Genomic DNA, 18,543 nt, shown 5'->3' with positions numbered 1-18,543 from the left:
TAAAATCCAACCAAAAGACAAGAGGAAACACGAGAAAAAGTTAAACTAGTCCTGTGAGGTGGTGGGTAAATGTAAATCTGCGATACCAGATTCCCGGAAAGCACACACGTGTGCTTTTGTTTTGTTAGTGTTATACGTTCAGAAATAGTTCCAGCAGCGTCCTTTTTGCGAATGAAACATGAAACATTAGTACCCAATCCGAACCCGGTTTTGGGCTTTGCGAATAGCAAAATACGGCATTCTTACGGGCAGTATTTTGTTTACCAGTGATTTGCCATAGAATTTACTCATCCATTTGTACGTTCCTGTAGCATCCTTTCATACCATCGCTCTGCGCAGCGGTGCGAATGGTTGGCGTGAAGTAAATTGTTCACAAATTTGTCAAGTATTTAATTACACTTTGCATTCTGTGGCACTCTCTACAACCGTTTACCGTTCGCTTTCGTTTCAGACTTCCGTATCAGTAAGTACTGCGGTGAGCATCTGATCGTTGGCAATGAGGTCCACTGGGAACCGCTGGACGGTGACAGCGACGAGGACTCGACCGATGGTACCGACGAAAGCTACCATCCTTCATACGGTACCGGCACGGAGACAGCCGGAAGTTCGGGAACCTCCTGGCGGCAACAAACACCGAACGAACCAACGACCGATGGTATCGCTAATGGATCCGCTAATGATGTGCCCGCCTCGGACGAACAACCTTCCGCACGGGATCCGAACGATGGTGGCGAAGATTTGCTCGACGAATCTTTGGTGACGCTTCAAGAACGCCATTATGCTGCTGGTTCCCCTTATCACCGTTTGGCACGGGCGGGTGTGGGAGAACCACGAGCCGAAGCGCTACAGGCAGCCACAGTTCATTCGTTTCACAATTTGAAAATTCTCAAACCCATCGACGATGATGAAGAGGCAATGCTTGAGCAGCACCAGCAACAAAAGCATCCACAGCAGCACCATCAGCAGCAGCAACAGCAGCACAACGATACGGACATGGATCGCAATCAGCAGGAGGCCGATGCGGTAACCCGCAGCCGGAACCGCCAACGGCAGAAAGTTTTCTCCCAGGTAAGGTCTTGCCGACTTGCTCTGGCCATTCCCTTCCCCCAACGGCAGATTGATGATTGCAGAAGGAACGGTGCTGTAATTTAAATGGGTGGAAGCCAACCAAAAGGACATCATTTGCTAGTTTGCATTATAGATGAACACAATCTGAGCATACCGTGCCAGGGGCGGGATGATGAATTTAGTTGCGGTTTCTCGTTTTTGGGGTTTGCACTTAAAGAAAGCGCATTTCCGAGCAAGCACAGATCTCTAAACTTATTTAGCTATTGTTACAAGCAAACCGTTACAAACGCGTAAAAGTGTTAATGTTTTAGCTCTTCGTTAAATCGTTTATAATCGGTAACAAGCAGGTTTATGAAATGGGCGTTTAGTTTTCTTTGTGATCTAAAATTTCTTAGAATAATCTGCCGAAAATGTCTTCTTCTCCACCAACATGTGGTTTTGCATTTGTACAAATAATCAGTACACAATTGTGCAAACAATGCGAAAAATAAATTCAAACGGGTATGACTCGTTTGGTGGCCATCTTTGTCCCTTTGACCCTGTGCTGAATTATTTTTTTTCTTCATTTTCTCATACCTATTACACATACATAGGTGACAATACAATGCAGCTGTTATAAGCAAGACAACTAGGTATAGCATTTTTTTTGTCAATACGACTATGATCGATTTTCTGTTGATATAGGTGATATGAAATGAGTTGTCTGAAGCTACTGTTGCTGACACCATTTACGGCACTGTACGCAAAACAATTTCACACCTTACTTTACGTTTTATCTTTACATTTTCTTTAAATTTAGACAGACATTTATTGTGAGATTTTGCTTTTTACAGTGCAACAACAATACCAGCTAGATCCAAAAATGCATTCTCAACAGCTTTGAACGTACTGGCCAGGTTATCAGGATTACGCTGATCCAGTGCTGTTTCCCACCCAGAGATGGCGTTCTGGAAATTATTGAACGCACTGCTCAATCTGGCACTAGTCGTCATTGGCAGCGCAGATCGATTCGAGGCTCCGAATGTGGGGAAAATGTTATAAAGGTCATCCAATGATAGCAAGGCCCCACTTATGATCTGTTCATTATTGGGGTTGATGATGAGCTGCTTGTTGTCGCTGGAAAGATCGTACACGATACGCAGTACACCTCCAAGAGCATTCTGCATCTGGTAAACGACGGGTGGTTTCGTGGCATACTGTGCCGTGGTGGCCGCCTAGAAGCGAGAAAAACGAAAACACATATCGTGTGCTATTAGCTCACATTCCAACAGACACGGGTTTCAAATGTTTCATTCCCATTCAAACAACTTACCACCAAAGTGCACAAAAACGCAGCAAGTACCAAGAATTTCATCACGACTAGCTTGGACGACACGGGTTAGAAAACTGAACTGGGTTCGTTCGGTGAAGCAACACGACTTGCACTGGTTTTCACAGAAACTGTACAGATTCCATTTTATTCATCGGGATATCGGTGACAACGCACATACGTTGTAAAATACAGATGGTTTTTGTTTGTATTTGACTGAGACCGTACATACATTGGTGCGATTTGTTAGAAACAGAACCTATTAGGTGTTGGCGTGTTTTGTTGGACGTATTTTAGCATCCACGAGCGTGGAAACACACTATATTATCTTCATGCGATGAATAAAATCTATTGCAGAAATGTACCGTTTTTGGTTCTACATTCTACTGCTTTTAGCAATGTTGACTTTGGCAAGCATCAGTCAACTCCCGTACGCACTCGGACGCACGCGAAAATTCCATCGGGAGTCGTTGGGTATTTTAATTTTCTCCATCATCACTCTTGACCCTTTCCGGGAGTGCAAAGCAACTGGAAAGGAATCAACAAACGACAAACGGCACGCACACACTGAGTGGCAGTAATGTGAAGGAACAGATAAAATAAATGTCTACTATAAATAAAATAAGTAGCACGATTCCGCATTACTGTCCACGGCAAAAAAAACGTTGGACATTTACAAGCACCAATGACGCCTTTAGATCCATTCCAAGGCTAAGAACGTTCCTCGAGCTAATGGCATTTTTCTACTGTTTTTCGTAGGATTTTCGTGTGCTGAAAATTCTACCCTCCAATCTAGACGTGGTGGAGGATATCAAGCAGATTGGCAATGAGTACTACTTCAAGAAGGACATCGAGGTCGTGGTAGATGATAGAGAAAATGAAATCGTCGATAGCGCAGGCGGAAGAGCGGATGGTGATAAGGGTCAACCGGTAGTGAACTCAACGACAACCGGTGACGGTGACACCACCGGCAGTAATATGACGGAGACGTTAGACATTGTCGTGTTGCCTGCACCAACGAAGGACATCGAAATTTACGACAACGAGCTCATACCAGATGAAGCAGCTAGTTCACGGCCGGATGATGATATCAGTGTAATTGGTTTGATAACGCCAACGCGAGCCGCGATCACTTCATCCATGGCAACTGCATCCGGCGAGGGTTTGAGAATTTCCGTTAGCGGCAGTACACCTTTACCGCCTACCGGTGCGGTAAGCGTCGATACAACTCTCGGACACTGGGATGTGGATCGGTTGGATCTCCCCGAACCGGCAGAAGACACTGTACAGTTATCAGGAGAGAACAGGACCGGCTTTACAGTGGACGAAAGTACACCACCGTTCAGCTTCAACAATCGTACATTCCAGACAATGCAGGAAACGGTGCGAAAAGAGTTCGATGAAAGCCAGGGTCCCTATCCACCGCTCGGTGGATATGATGACGGCGAGGAGGATGATTTCGAGGATGAAGATGATGCCGATGAGGATGATCGGGGCGAGCAGCAGCAGTATGGTGGGGGCGGAAAACGCAGATTCGGCCCGAATGGGCGGTTCGACAAGTCACACAAAAAGCACATGAGGTAACTGGAAAAGAAAAATCGATAATCGAACAAAAGGGGCCAACCGTTCGGTTTCGGTCTCTTTCCTCTTTAGTTGGAACTTTATCGTCATTGCACTTTCGTCCAATCGTTATGCTCTTTTAGCGTGCAGCGGACATTACTGAAGCATCCTCTCCGGCAAGGGTTTCTCATGACGCCCAGCTATCCCAAGTACTACATCGGAGATAGTACCTGCCGGTGGACACTGTATGCTGGAGTGCATCAAAGGATTAAGCTTACCGTGCTGGACCTAGCGTTACGCTGTAAGTCAAAATAAATTAATCGTATATATCGGTAAAAGCAACCATGGCTTCCGAGGTACTTAGGAAACTTTATATTTTATCGTTTGTTTTTTGCACCATAACGCAAACTAACGGCATAGATGACGACGAGTGTCGAGATTATCTGCAAGTGGTCGATCTCAACACGAACCAGACGCTGTTTCACAGCTGCACCGAAAGCAGCCGTCCGATCGAGATCGTCAGCATACAGGAACGGCTTGAGGTAGGTAGACCGCACAAAGTATGATTAATTATACTGACGCAGGAGCTATTATCCTTGTTGGTATCGTTCCCGTTGAATGTTACTTTAGAAACTCGCTCATTTTTTTTGTTATTCATTCTACCTATCCTGTACGATGTTATGCCGTCATTCATACACGAAAAGGTTTCCGTGCGGACGACAACCAAAGTCATCTATCCGAAACGCGGTGTCCTGGTACATTATACAGGTGAGTAGCAGGTGTGGATGCGTTGGGTACATCGGAAGACTTGAATCGTGTTATAACGAAACCCAATGAATTGAAAATCGTTGAAATATTTCACTGAAGTCCTCGACGAAATATTTCAAACCGTTTGACGTTTCGTTAAAACCTTCGTCAAGTTTGACGTTCTGTGTGTGTTTGTTTATGTTTGTTGCCGTTGCACGCGTTGCCGTCTAAACAGTTTTGTCGATTTTGTTGTTGTTGTTACAGCATTAGGCTGCGAATTACCGTCACCAACGCCCGGGCACATGCGGCTTGTGCGAAGAACTGAACATCGCGTAAAATACGTCTGTGATCCATTGCACGTGTTTCCCGATACTGGCGAAAGTGTTCGAGAGCTAATCTGCACAGCAAAGCACACCTGGAATCGACCACTTCCGGCCTGCATAGGTAAGCGCATCAAGCCATTGCAACGGTAGCAGCTGCTGCATTGCAAATGTTTCGAAGGTGCATAAAGGGCAATTAGATGCATTTTCGTTTTCTTCTGTAAAGTTTACACACGTGTTTGTACCAAAAGAAGGGGATAGTTTAAGTTTAAGTTAAGTAAATTTAATCAAATAATAATAGAATTTTTGTGACCCAAGCACACGTGGCTAGCATTTCGTTTGATTCATCATGCATGACTTGGTGGTTCGTTCCAAGTCTTCCATTAACGTTTTGAATCGCTGTTCATCTATCGATACCAATTCATTGTCCACAACCTCAAATTCGGGTTCATTTTCAATGCATATTTCCATTTATTTATATGACAACTATAGGCGAGATAAAATTAGATCTGCCAGCAAAGGAAGGGAAATATCCATTAGGTTGTGTCTTTTAACATTACACAATTTCAGAAATATTTTTCACGCTAAAGCCTAACTGTTCAAACTGATTGATTAACGATGTTGTAATCACCATACACTGTTGAATATTTTTTCTGTAACAAATCAACTACAAAAGAGAAAAAAATCTTCATAAGACGCACCGTTCCGTTGTTGCGTCGCGGTGTAAAAATATACACGTCCAGCTTGACACGTACCAGACCATATAGAAGGGTCGTCAAACGTTTAGTAAATAGCGTCTGTTCAAAAATTAACACAACCGTTAACATCACGACCGCAAGCGATAGTGTCTGGGGCCACGTGCAGAAAATCGTCGACAAACTTAGACATGCGTTTGCTTGAGATTTTACGTGGCTTGGTTGTGTCGTGTGACGAACATGCTAATGACGCTGTTGATTCGACGACTGTTCGCTATAGAGAAGCACTGGTTGTGTCTCTTTATCTTCTTCCTCTAAGATCTTTACCTGGTGTAGCATTTTACTAACATTACTGTTCCCATTTATATGGATTTGTAAGTTAGAGAGAATCTATTTCTAGAGCAAAATCCATGGAGGAGAATCTAATATTTAAACGCTTAATAAATATCATGTTTATCATAGCATAGTTTAGGTCAAGCATGAAATATGTTTGTAATATTCCAATAACCCTTCATGACCAAGTAGTTCGAGCCAATTGCAGTAATGACTGGCCAGCACTGTGCATTGTGCGTTCATGCATGCCAGCATAATTTTCGTCTATAAAAAAATCTCACTGCTTGCACGCACACAGCTCATACTTCTATCAATTGCAACAGACCCTCACGGTCTATCAGTTCTATCACACACAGTTTTCTGGACTGGACGATAATGCACAGGTCTTTGTTGGGAATGATTATCTCCTGCAGACGAGTATTGGTACTATGTTATGGATGGGAATTCGTTCGTTCGTTATCATCATCCGAAAGAACGTTGTTGATTGCTTGAATTGTATTAGGGCAGTAAGCATACCGTCAGTATGTTATGTGTCTTGCCTCACATGGTACGCCCTTGCCTACACTAGAAGCATAGTGTTTAATTCAACTCATCTATACTGTTCCCGCTCGTTGAACGTTTTCCCTTTTGGTAAGAAGTAAAAAGCATAAGATCAAACAGATCAAACCGAACCGAATGCATCTCGACGTACGTCTCTCGCTTGTGAAATGAGATACAAAACCGTATTTATTTTGACCGTCGTTCGTGTTTCTTTCTCTCGTCTACCACACACCTTTGGAACTTACTTGTACGATCTTCTTCTGTGTTTATTTTTAGAAAAAAGAGCTACCGAAGGAAGCGGTCTTGTGTCGCATTACGAACAGAAGCGAAGATACGGCGATAGTGACAACATGTCGGATAAGCAGGCGGACACTGTTTACGGTAGGTGATGGCGGTGACTGCTAAAACTAATTCTACCCGTTTCCATAGTAACGTACAGTAACATTTCTTGTTTGCTTTGTTGCAGATATTCTCATTCCCTCGCTCATCATAGCGGGCCTATTTGTTGTTAATGGCATCGTGTTTGCGGTCATTATGCGGTACCGCAACAAAAGAAAGCAACGCCTTGATCTAGAGAGTAAGGAACTGGCCGAACTGTAAAAGTGTTAACTCGCCTCCTGTGCTCCCCCAACATCACCTCCTCCAAAACAACATCACATCCTTTCTTATAAGTTGGGCAGCCGGAACATATTCAACCGGGAAGGATGTTTATGCATGGATGTTGCTTTGTTCCGCATGCGGGCGTGTGTGTGTGTTTGTGTGCGTGCAGTGTAAACTACAGACACAGCGCCTACTCGATGCACTACTAATCATCACATTTAATCTTTCCACACCATCGTCACGCCATCTATGAGATTTCGTTTTCATCGTTTTCGGTTAGGGGCAAGAACACACAGGAAACTGTTTCTGTCCATTATGTTATTACGTTTCGTTTTACGTGTTAGTGCGTATGGAAAAGAAATCTAAAGTGTATAATGTGTTTATTTGTTACACCCTGTTCAGCACGGGAGTGAAACCGTACCTAAGCAGTCGTACCGGACTTGTAACTCGTGAAACACAGGACAGGGCGAATAGGTTGTTCCGATACGGTGCTGAACACAACGACACTAGCAGATGGTGGAATTGTTAATGATGCGAGAAATGGAAATCAATTACGGCTTTAGCGTATGAGGCGGCATTAACATTCGATGGTTGATGTTTACAAATGCAAGCTCGTCTCAAACTTGCATAAAAATACAACAAAAGACACAATCACAGATCAATCGAACAATAGAAACATTCGCGCCAAAAGAACAAAAACAAAACCATGATTGCCATGTAGAGATATGGCACCGTTTAACAATTGTGCACTAAACAAAAAATAAACCTTTTTCTGCACGCTTTTACAAGCTTTTTTCCGAGACTGTTTATACTCATGTTGTAGAGCGTGAATCGCAAAGCCGCAAAGAAATTCAACAACGCGCGGAAAAGATGCACAATTCAGAACATAACTGTACAGAATTATTGAAAAGTGAGCTGGTGTGAGATGGAGAACAAACAAAGAATTAGCTTAAAAAGGGGATTAGCGTTTGTGCAGTGCAGCACAACAAAACCGAAAAGAGACGAAGCTAACCGATGCAAGACTGTAAATGGATGTGGATTTGTCAGTAGAAGAAGGAAGTGTGAGAAAATTTAGCCTGTATGTCGCTTTTTTGCTGACACATAGCGCGGAACGAGAATTACTTGGCCACTGCTCGGAATATAACACGGAAGGATATATGGAAACAGGTTGCTATTGCTTAAGAAGGTCTACCCTGATGACCAAACGAAAGGCTCTTACTTCCACATACACATCCACACGTAAGCATGAACACAATTTTCGTGGAGACGCGGACAGGCGATGAACGAAATCCCCGAATCTCAATTAAATTCAAACCACAGTCTCTACCGGAGAACAGATTGTACATTTAGACACAAACTGGAACCACCGCTAGTAATGGCTCTCAATGGGGGATGCGTCACATGTATGGCACCCCTCCGAGCAAGGCGACAAACAATTGCTATGCCAAAGATTAGATTAAACAACACACGTTACACCAGCGACAGAGGAACAGAGAATGGAATATGAAAACACTCGTTGTAACACAAGTTTGCCAGGAGCAGAGCACATTATTTTGATCTATCTCACCAAACAAAACGAGTAAACACTAAATTGACATGGTGGACCAAAACTCCTCCCCACACACCCACCCACATACATATATAGGACACTATTGTACGCGGTTATGTTGTATTGCTTATCCCCCCACCCCCCGTTTAGGAGCTTCTTCGGACTTTTTTGTTTTCCGGCCTGGTAGCACTCTCATTTCAGCACTTTCCTAGTTAGCCAATCCGAAAAGAGCACTCTCAGGGGGAAAACCGGCGAAACAAAACAATTGCAATGCATATCATATGATTCTTCTGCTTGTATGCGACACACGATGTGATAGGTGAGACAAGAGGACACGAAGCTCACAGACGTAGAAAGCGACGTAAAACAAAAAAGTAAAAAAAAAATAAACACATATTTTGCTATACACTGCATTTATCTTTCCTTCCCCGCCGTCGTACACCGCAGATCGAACCGAGTGACCGGATACTGGCCAAAAATGTAATTCGTTAGTCCCCGGTCCGGATCTGTACAATGCTAGGTCCGAGATGTAATATTATAAACATAAGCTATGGAAATTGATGCAAACACATACACACAAACACATCCTGATAAACCCACGTGGCCGACTAGTTGGACTTATTAATCGCGTTTAAACTTTTGCTTCCAAGCGCAACAGGGAATGATGGAACAGTGAAAGATAGGTTATGAAAACAACAGCAAAACAAAACAGAAAGTTGCCCACTGGTCCACAAATCAATTACGACAGCATAACGCGAAGAAGAACAAAGAATACAAATCCAACATATAAAACCATACATCCTTAGGGAATGAAGGAGTGTGCCATCCGTTGAATCTGTGAATGAGGTCTGTAAAAATAAAAGGGAAAAAGAGCAAGAACTGCTAAATAAAATTAAACTATTAAACGAAACTAATGGTCGTTCGGTTGTTCATTATTGCATAACTGAGTCGACATAAGTCGACGACTTCGAAGTTTGAATTCTTTCCGCTCCACTCGACATACTTAAACTCCTGATGTCAAACGCGGGAGATTTAAACGAAAGGAAAGAGACAATATCCCGAGTAAGAAATCATGGTGGTGAAGTTATTTAGAAACATTAATACTCAATATTCTTCCACCGTTTTGGTAAATAAACAGAGAATAATTTTCGGATATAGACAAAACCCTAACATTCAACACTACTTTTTGGGCTAACAATTCATTTTGGCGAGGTAAATACGTGCAACAAAAGGAACGATTTAAGCAAAGCATCGATCCCAAAATTGATCCATCGTGTGATACAGGTGACGCTGTACACCCGATAGCGAGTGAGCCTCATCCGGATAGGTCTGCGGAGAAAAATGGAAAAAATGGAGGAAAAGTATTAGCTTGAAGCAACTGTAAGAACGCTCAACATGTCCATCCGCAAGTCCATTACCATCTGCTCAAAGTCGATGTCATGATCCAGCAGGGCACGCACAAACACCATCGACTGTTGATAGTGTACGTTATCGTCCGCAGTACCATGAATCAGCAGGAACAGGTGATTCTTCAGTTCGTCCGTGAAGCTACTGATATCGCTACGATCATACCCGGCACCATTGTCTGTCGGACGGCCCATGTAGCGCTCGGTGTAGATAGAGTCTGTACGGAAATGGAGTATCGTGATAAGTACCCTCGTCTTACCTGAAACGGCCAGTACCGATCTTACCGTAAAACATCCACGAGGTAACCGGTGCGACAGAGATACCGCAACGGTACACCTGCTCGTGATCCTTCTCCAGCGTCATGGCTGTTGCATAGCCACCGTAACTCGAGCCCCAGATACCGGTACGCTGGGGATCAATGAAAGCGTACGTCTCCTGCAGATAACGTGCGACTGCAATCTGGTCCTCCATTTCGTACGTTCCGAGCCGGTTGTTGATGGAGAACAGAAACTCGTAGCCCTGATTACCCGTACCACGACCATCAATCTGCGCATAGATTACTCCTTTGGTAGTGGCCATGTAGTTAGCAAAGCCAACACCGAAACTATCCGTAACACGGACCGAATCTGGTCCAGCGTACACATTCACCACCATTGGATACTTGCGCGTTGCTACGGCAGATGAATCGAAGTCAATCTCCGGTGGTAGGTAGAGTCGGACGGATGCCTGGAAGCTACCATCACCGACCGGCACACGAAGGAATCGTACCGAAACCTTTTTGTATTGTTTCAGCTGCTCGCGACGCTCCATGTTCCATTCCCAGTCCGCCACGAGCTGCCTGTCGCTGGTACGGTAGATCTGCGTGTAGGAAGGTGTCGGTCCGGAACATGTTGCTGCCATGTACGACAAATCCGCACTGAACGATACACTTGCAAAGTTACATCCTACGGAACCTTCCAGCTCGTCCGTTAAACCGCACGTGAGACATTCCTCATTTCGGTAAACATGCCGGTGATGGGGTTGACTTGCCGGAACAGCTGTGTAGTAGAGTGCCTGTGACTCTACGTCGTATCCATTGATGGAGGATACGGTAAACCCTGCAGGAGTACGTGCAACAGGAGCTGATCCTTCGACCAGTTCCATCACCGCGCGCCATCCATTATTATCGCCCAGCAAGAAGCATCGATCGGGTCCGTAACAGCGTGGCGTATAGAGATCGTACCATCCGTTCGGTCGATCGAATCTGATCGCTTCCGTACAGGTTCCTCCGCTGGTCGTTTGACACTTCTGGAACGTAGCCACATTCTGTCGCCGATTGGTCCAAATGACACCGAGCACATCCTCACCAGCCCAGTTCACCGTACCGAGCACATGATCCTCCCCGACGGTGGCAAGCGGGGCTGGTAGTTCCACCCAAACGGGATCACTTACAGACAGATCCGTCACCTGCAGATGTACGGTCGGATTGGTGGTGTTAACCTTTGGGTAACGAATTCGGAACTCCTCCGGATACTGCTTGTCCGTATCATCCGGCGAACCGTACATGTGATACGAGAACTCCTTCACGTCACGATCGTCAAAGCTTGCCATGGCTAGTCGGCGACCGTTCGGCGAAAACCAGAGTGTCGCATCTGTACCGAACACTTCCTCTTCGTACACCCAGTCCGGGATACCGTTGTATATTACACCGGTAATGCCATCGCCCGTAAGGGCTCGTTCCACCGGGTCAAGCAACGACGCACGGTAGTAAACATTGTTATCCTTTACGTACGCGAGACTTTGTCCGGTTGGCGAGAGGATACAGATTGACACTTCCTCCTGGTTGGCAATGTGGTATACAGTTCTGTAGGGACACAATAACGAGAGAAGATCAATCAAAGACACGCTCATGGCACTCTATTCTCATGGTATTTGCATGGTGAGGACAATGTTATCTACTTACTCGTCCAATGTGTCGTAGATTGCGTACTTGGAAAGAGATGAATGTCTGAATACCTGCAAAAGAAAATAATTGTCACGTGGTTGCAACTTCCATCACTATACCATTGCCTCTTCCTACCGTTCGGACATCATATCGGACGAGGACTTTGGTGAAATCGGGTTTGATCAACTGAATCGATGCTCCACGGAATTGGTTCTGCACAAAACAAAGGAAGCAAAAGATGAGTTCGAATCGAATTCCTTCTTTTAGACCTATTTCTTCCTACTTACCAAAACATCAGTGGTGATAACCACCACACTGTCTCCGGTATTAACGTTCAATTTTACGTAGTCTCCACCATTTCTGTACAGCAGTTCATCGCCAGACAGCCACGTCCCATTGAAGCCTCGCAAACCGAACTGGTTCGGGATGATTTCGTCAAACGTGAAATCTTTCAGCTCCGACGTTTGCTTTCCATCGAACGGTGCTGCTAAGGTACGGTCGCCAAGCAACCAGCAGCACCAAAAAACAAACACTACCGTATACTGCATCATGTGATGCACCCGGTTTACTTAGATTCGTCTCACAAAAAACACAAAAAACGCTCTTACTTTTCGAAGCACACCAGTCTCGTCGGTGGCGGTCAGTTAATTAAATAAAGCCCACAAAAGCCCTCTATATGCATCTTGAAGGTACCAGCACCAACAGGTTTACGACCCGTAGCCAATTTGCTGATAATGTAATCTTTTACTATCATTTTCGATAGGTGCGATGGGTCGTACATCGTACGGTGTGAGGAATGTATGTACATAGATAGCGAACTGTTTCGAACGCAATGACAAGCTTGTAAGGAATTAGTGTGATTGACAATCGTACATCGATTGTACAACTTGTAGGATTAATGGCTGGGAGAGTCAATCGAAGGCGAAAGGAAAACACTTGACTTCCAGAGAAAACTCATCAATAGGTACCTACATGAGGGAAACCATTTGTAGTATTTCCAATGTTTAACCGTGAGTAGCAATAAAACAGTACTAGAGTAGACTTTGGTCAATTCGTTGCCTTAGCAACAGTTTCTTGGGAAATTCGATTGTCGATGCTCCAACATCCTTTTCGCTTCTTTGCATCGCTTACTACAGTGCGATTTCGTTCTACGAATGCTGCTGAGTAGCGTCAGCAGTGTTCTCATCTTACCTAGCATTTGTACAACTGGATCGCCTAGACCCGATACAAAATCAGGAGCCGCGCTGATGAATGATGGAATGAAAGAGATACAGTGAGATGGAAGAACATATCCGTGAGCTACATCCATAACTCCCCACCAAAGCAGAACATACTACGATTGCAAGAAAATGAAGAAGAAGATTGTTCAAACAATGAAATGTCCCGTATGTATCTGTGTCGCGTTTGTGTGAGCAAACCGATCCCCACCTCGAGGTCTTGGAGTGTTAAAGTTTTGTCAACTGTTCTGGCCTGTGACAACCAACCGAGCCAGATTCTGTACTACACTCACCGACAATCGATGCGCTGAATTTAGTCGACAATCGGCATTTCAAACGTAAGGAGATACTCTGACCTATCTGTAGACCAAAATCATGACGCGTCGTTCCCTGCTGTGGTTTGCCGCGGTACTGGCAGCACTTGTAATCAACGTAAGTGTACAACACATGTCCCAAACACTCTCCCTATTACCGATCACGTTTTTGCATTCATATCAATCTCTTTCCAGCTGCATTATGCATCCGCACAACTGGACAGCACGATCGTCAACAGGCGTACCTCCATTAACTCCACATTGTCATCCTTCTCGAGCAACGTCGTGAACAAGGTGAATGAATACGGGAGCAAGTTTACCAGCTTGCGCAACGACATGTCCTTTCAGCTGAAGTCGGCCTCGGATACACTAACCAGCTTCCTCTCGGACAAGCAAATCGGTGACAATGCCCTGCTCGCCTCGGATGTACTCTCCGCCTCGAGCACCACCCTGAGCGCCAGTGTGTCGGCATCGATTACCGTGTCTGGGTCCTTCTCCACGGTAGGCAGTTGTTTGAACACCAAAACGCAGGCATCGGTTAGCGCGACATTCAGTGCGTTCACATCGGCTCAGACTTCGTACTTTAACATCATAACCTCCTCCTCGTCATCGTATGTGGCCACCTGCCGCTCTAGATTCTCCAACATGGCCAACGATCTGGTCAATCAGTGCGCCGATCGCGTCCAGGATTGCCTGAACGACGAGAACAATGAGCTGAGCCGTGTGAACTCGATCCTGAACAACTTCATGACGCTTATGAGGCAACACTATCAAGCATTAACCAACCATATCCGCTACTGCAGCAGCCTCGGTTCGACTTCTTCGCGCACCGAAGTAAAGGCGGAAATTAACGCCTGTCTGAAAGGAGTAAGTGCCAAACGGACGCTCGTTTCCTGTTAACGCTTGCTAACCTTCAGATCGTATTTATTACTTTGCAGATCTCGACCTACGTCGGCCCACTTTACAAGGCAACGATAGAACAGCAGTTCCAGCTGGTCAACGCCATGCTGCAGCTGGAAGTGGTGGCATCGAACGATCGGGTTAAAGCTTGCATGAACCAGGTCAACAAGACCTACACCGCAATGGCGGAAGCGATCGTACCTGCGCTTAATCAGTGTCTTCAGAACGGTCAGTAGAAGATCAGCACAGATCACAGTATCCGGGCGGAATGTTTTCTTTGTTTTATGTAAAGAAATCGTACAAATCTTAAAAGTATCTCGATTTGTTGTTGTATGTTTTACGCAATGAAAGAACTACGTCTCCTCCTGGTGTTGAGTAATTGGAAAGCATTAGCTGTGTATTTAGGGTGAAGAATTCTCACAAAATCTAGTCCTATAGTAGAAATGCAGGCCCATAAATCTCTCCAAGGCCAGGACATACTTCGCAATAGGTATGCAATTCATGGAACTTCAAAGTATTTACATTTAATGCTCTCCCGAAAATCTTCCATCATGTCTTGTTCTTCTTATCATTCATAATAATTGTTTCTAAACGTCGTTTGCATCGTGTACAAAATATTCGTACAAGTTTGATCAAGTGATTTTGCTGCGATCGACTGTTTATCTTCAGAGCGACCTTGGTTTTGTTTTTGCAATGTTCTAAAATCAACCGAACGGTGTGTGATTTGTTTAAAAAATAAACACTTAAGGACATTGACAAATTGAGGTTACGTTTTTTTAGGATAAAAACGAAATAGCAACAGCAGACATGTGCTTAACACAAGGTTAATTAGAAAACATTGATCCAGTTTAAGGCGCTAGGCGTCTTTTTTGATCAGATTTTTAATCGCGTTCAAATCAACCTCAAGGAACAATTTTTCCTTAAGAACACTTAATTTAAGCTACATTGCACGGACCTTTTTGTCAGCTATAATTAACCTACACCAATAGGAAGTGACAGGACATGACATGCACTAGGCAGCAATTGAAACTTGATCAAACTATTCAAAGAATTGATCGCAGACAAAGCTGACGCCATTAGCCATTTTCTCGGTACTGTCTGATGGACAAATATTGTTGCAGGTGTATTGCGGAACAGCTTTACGTTCGGGTTTAGCACCATCATTACCATCAATACTCAGAAACTGAAACCCTCACACTCTTGCGGGTTTGCAACGAAACCCGCCTTCCTCAAGGTTATGTTAGGAGAATTAAGCAAAGGGGGAATAATTCCGTTGTATTACACTCAATGTGTGATTTGAGTCTACGCAATAGTTCTTTGTGCAATTGTACAATGCTTCCCTGTGTCGATAGTTTCAGTCGTAGCTTTAGTTCTTTAATTTTAGTTCCACAATTACTCGCACGTAACGCGCCTAGTCAAACAGTTTGTGGACATTTGAACGATTCTCAGCATTGCTTAAATTTAACTTCTATTGTTCAAAATTACCTACATGATAAAATATGAAAATATGACAAAAAAATCTCATTTCAATTTTAACTAATTGTTGGGCCATATTTTGTAAAACATTTCACAGGGTTTTTTTCCCTTCAGATCTTTGTCCTATCTTATTCGATCGATTCGATCCCATTTTCATGTTGGAGTTCGCAACAGTACGGGAGTGTTTGACGATTGTTCAAATATTTAAACGTCTGGATCAGTGCCGACTGAGGTTCTCCTTTTGCCAAGACGTGGACGATCGAATGGCGTACCCGATTGCGAAGGTAGCACGGTGAAAGCACTGCTCAGGGACGAACACGTGGGTAATGAAGGTAGGGGAGCTATCGCTACTTCTCCTGCCTTTCGTTGGATTCGTTGGATTGAGCTTGCCAGATTTAGTAAACAAACGGTTCCCAAAAACTAGAACAGATCCACCAGTGCACGCACGGTGGAGTATGCCAGAAGTGCTTGAACCGATCGCACGTAGTACGAGAACAGGGCCAAGTGTATTACGATAACGACTGCGCCTTTCAGCAGAAATAGTCATCCGTTAGATCTTGTAGTGTAGTGTAGTTCCATCGTTTGCGATCGACATCCAAGAATGTGGAAAGTTTCCATCCTTTTTCTAGTACCACTGCTGTGTGGATTGAGTGTAAGTGGAACTTTCTCTCGATCACTTTGGACAACCGTCATGATCATTGTTTGGTGCTCGCTTTTTTCATCCCCTTGCAGAATGCTTCACCCGACTTGGGATTGGACATTGCCATCGACTATGTTACCCAGAACAATCCGAACGTGCTGGCGTCGGCCAATATGGTTGGGACGGCTACCGCCGAACTGCAAGGTGCCATCGGTGGCTACGTGGTAGCGAAGCTGAACGGTTCCACCAGCTTGGTTGTATCCGGTGAAGCACTTGTCTCACTGGTCGGCAACATTACCGTCAACGTGAACGATGTGCTACGGAACATTTCGATCGTGGCGAGCCAGCGACAGACGGCCCCGTCCTGTATGTTCTCCAGCATGAACGCAACCATCGACAGGGCGTTTGTTTCGCTCGATCAAGCGGCAAGTCTCATTACAAAAATCCAGACGTCTACCTCGTCCCAAAACAGTGGTGCCCTCACGTCCTGGATGAATATGATGCAGACGGCGATGACGGATATTTCCACCTACCTGGACACACTGTACAAAGAAGTGTCCGCTGTAATGGCCGCCGGACCCCTATCGGCAGCGACAGTATCTAACAACATTAAACCGGCGACACTGTTCAATCTGGCCGGTGCCATTTCGGTAGTAACCACGGCTGAGAAGGGTCTCACGACTACCGTTCGGTCGATCCGTTCCGCTTTCGAGCAATCTGCTAACATTCTCAACAGCTACAGTACCGACATGACCAATGCGCTGAACTCGGTCAACAACACCCAGAGAGACTACTACAACCAGGTGGTGAGCCGCATCACCTCGTACAAGAATAAGGTATCCTCGGAGGCAGGCTGGGGTGTGACCGATCTCGTCAACAGACTTCCGCGTGTGAATCCATTCATGCAAGACTCGGCCACGCGTACTACCGCGCTACAACTGAACACCTCAATCACGACCACGTCAACAGCCATCCAATCCAGTGCGGACATTTTCTCCAACAGTATCCAGAACCAGATGACGCTGCTATTTACCGGTGCGGAAGCATTCGTTCAGACGAACATTAAGGCGCTGGTGCCGGTGCTTGATTCTTCGCTGTTCAAGCTAGCCGCAACCATGTCGGCCGGTGGTACGTACGCGAGTAACTGCAACGCCAAGTACGGTGGTGCAATCACAAACCTCGAGAACAATATGCGCGACGGGTTGCAGAAATGTTTCAACGATTTCGCCAACACCGCCTATACGGATTCGTTCATCAGCGAGTACAACATGGTGATCCGTGAGCAGACGCGCAGCATTGCCCAACGTCTCGACTTTTGTCTTAATCTCGGTTCCACCACCTCAACGTCGGTGATAAAGGCTGGCATTTCGAAATGTCTTTCGGAGGTGAGTTTTGGAGTGGATGCAACCGGCGGGGGGTTTGGTGAACGTTTACAATCGCTTTTCCTTCTTCTCTACCCCTACAGACGGTCACTTTGAGCGAGAATCTAATGAAAGATGTCAGCATCCAGACGAAGCTGGTCGTTGCGATGATCAATCTGGAGAGTTTGGCGACGGTGCAGCGTGTGGAAAGCTGCGGTGCCATCATGAATCACGGCCTGGTAGCAAAGGCTGCCTCACTGGACACGTTGCTGGCCAGCTGTCAGACCACCAACCAGTAGGCTTGTTTGGTACATAGGCACATCCAATAGTTGTTCGTATTAGTGCGATTACTCGACAGAAACAATAAACATAACGTTTGATCGATGGGTGTTACAAATTAACCGATGTATATAAAGGTCCAATTAAAAGTTTGGAGAAAAATTTGATTCGCTTTCTGTTGTGTGTTTAGTATACGGATTGTTCGATACAGCTGGCGTTACTTGGCCGGTATCTACCGGAACTTGACGAGTTTAATGAATTTTATGTACGTTGTAGAGGTACTCTATAGAGTAGACTCCTCCAT

General features: G+C 45.0%; 5 protein-coding genes across 6 annotated transcripts in view; 3 read left to right on the top strand and 2 right to left on the bottom strand.

Moving 5' to 3' along the window:
* Positions 1-9,631, top strand: part of LOC125762144 (uncharacterized) — an 84,460-nt gene extending 74,829 nt beyond the window's left edge. The window contains exons 5-13 of one of the 2 annotated variants that reach the window (XM_049423959.1): positions 452-1,068; positions 3,137-3,957; positions 4,081-4,238; positions 4,358-4,479; positions 4,642-4,705; positions 4,949-5,128; positions 6,849-6,953; positions 7,039-7,149; positions 7,575-9,631. In XM_049423959.1, the coding sequence (XP_049279916.1) occupies positions 452-1,068; positions 3,137-3,957; positions 4,081-4,238; positions 4,358-4,479; positions 4,642-4,705; positions 4,949-5,128; positions 6,849-6,953; positions 7,039-7,149; positions 7,575-7,585 (2,189 nt within the window). In that variant the 3' untranslated portion in view covers positions 7,586-9,631. Of the gene's footprint in view, positions 1-451; positions 1,069-3,136; positions 3,958-4,080; positions 4,239-4,357; positions 4,480-4,641; positions 4,706-4,948; positions 5,129-6,848; positions 6,954-7,038 lie in introns of both variants that reach the window. The other variant, XM_049423958.1, reaches the window with a different exon arrangement.
* LOC125762201 (uncharacterized) lies at positions 1,086-3,081 on the bottom strand. The gene is made up of 2 exons (XM_049424050.1): positions 2,381-3,081; positions 1,086-2,282 (listed from the first exon to the last, which is right to left on the bottom strand). The coding sequence occupies exons 1-2, from the start codon at positions 2,420-2,422 to the stop codon at positions 1,896-1,898; spliced, it is 429 nt and encodes a 142-aa protein (XP_049280007.1). The 5' UTR covers positions 2,423-3,081; the 3' UTR covers positions 1,086-1,895.
* Positions 9,632-9,901: 270 nt separating the features above from the next.
* LOC125762153 (venom dipeptidyl peptidase 4) lies at positions 9,902-12,812 on the bottom strand. Its single transcript, XM_049423977.1, has 6 exons — positions 12,340-12,812; positions 12,188-12,265; positions 12,071-12,123; positions 10,413-11,971; positions 10,140-10,345; positions 9,902-10,050 (listed from the first exon to the last, which is right to left on the bottom strand). Exons 1-6 carry the CDS (start codon positions 12,601-12,603, stop codon positions 9,961-9,963), a joined length of 2,250 nt encoding a protein of 749 aa, XP_049279934.1. The 5' UTR covers positions 12,604-12,812; the 3' UTR covers positions 9,902-9,960.
* A 288-nt stretch (positions 12,813-13,100) lies between these two features.
* Positions 13,101-15,276, top strand: LOC125762192 (uncharacterized). Its single transcript, XM_049424039.1, has 3 exons — positions 13,101-13,701; positions 13,779-14,450; positions 14,522-15,276. The coding sequence occupies exons 1-3, from the start codon at positions 13,645-13,647 to the stop codon at positions 14,717-14,719; spliced, it is 927 nt and encodes a 308-aa protein (XP_049279996.1). The 5' UTR covers positions 13,101-13,644; the 3' UTR covers positions 14,720-15,276.
* A 1,067-nt stretch (positions 15,277-16,343) lies between these two features.
* Positions 16,344-18,417, top strand: LOC125762171 (uncharacterized). Its single transcript, XM_049424003.1, has 3 exons — positions 16,344-16,611; positions 16,692-17,984; positions 18,065-18,417. Exons 1-3 carry the CDS (start codon positions 16,561-16,563, stop codon positions 18,257-18,259), a joined length of 1,539 nt encoding a protein of 512 aa, XP_049279960.1. The 5' UTR covers positions 16,344-16,560; the 3' UTR covers positions 18,260-18,417.
* Positions 18,418-18,543: the final 126 nt, after the last annotated feature.

The sequence above is a fragment of the Anopheles funestus genome, chromosome 2RL, assembly GCF_943734845.2.
Source record: "Anopheles funestus chromosome 2RL, idAnoFuneDA-416_04, whole genome shotgun sequence".
NCBI classification, from domain to species: domain Eukaryota; kingdom Metazoa; phylum Arthropoda; class Insecta; order Diptera; family Culicidae; genus Anopheles; species Anopheles funestus.
Note: the sequence above shows the minus strand (reverse complement) of the source record. Positions and strands in the feature narration are given on the sequence as shown.

Coding starts and splice junctions, on each gene's coding strand:
- LOC125762201 (XM_049424050.1), bottom strand. CDS start 2,422: ATGAAATTCTTGGTACTTGCTGCGTTTTTGTGCACTTTGGTG. Junction 2,283..2,380: donor CGTTTTTGTGCACTTTGGTG/GTAAGTTGTTTG, acceptor TCTCGCTTCTAG/GCGGCCACCACGGCACAGTA.
- LOC125762153 (XM_049423977.1), bottom strand. CDS start 12,603: ATGATGCAGTATACGGTAGTGTTTGTTTTTTGGTGCTGCTGGTTGCTT. Junction 12,266..12,339: donor TTATCACCACTGATGTTTTG/GTAAGTAGGAAG, acceptor TGTTTTGTGCAG/AACCAATTCCGTGGAGCATC. Junction 10,051..10,139: donor ACATCGACTTTGAGCAGATG/GTAATGGACTTG, acceptor TTTTCTCCGCAG/ACCTATCCGGATGAGGCTCA.
- LOC125762192 (XM_049424039.1), top strand. CDS start 13,645: ATGACGCGTCGTTCCCTGCTGTGGTTTGCCGCGGTACTGGCAGCACTT. Junction 13,702..13,778: donor TGGCAGCACTTGTAATCAAC/GTAAGTGTACAA, acceptor ATCTCTTTCCAG/CTGCATTATGCATCCGCACA. Junction 14,451..14,521: donor TTAACGCCTGTCTGAAAGGA/GTAAGTGCCAAA, acceptor ATTACTTTGCAG/ATCTCGACCTACGTCGGCCC.
- LOC125762171 (XM_049424003.1), top strand. CDS start 16,561: ATGTGGAAAGTTTCCATCCTTTTTCTAGTACCACTGCTGTGTGGATTG. Junction 16,612..16,691: donor CACTGCTGTGTGGATTGAGT/GTAAGTGGAACT, acceptor ATCCCCTTGCAG/AATGCTTCACCCGACTTGGG. Junction 17,985..18,064: donor TTTCGAAATGTCTTTCGGAG/GTGAGTTTTGGA, acceptor CTACCCCTACAG/ACGGTCACTTTGAGCGAGAA.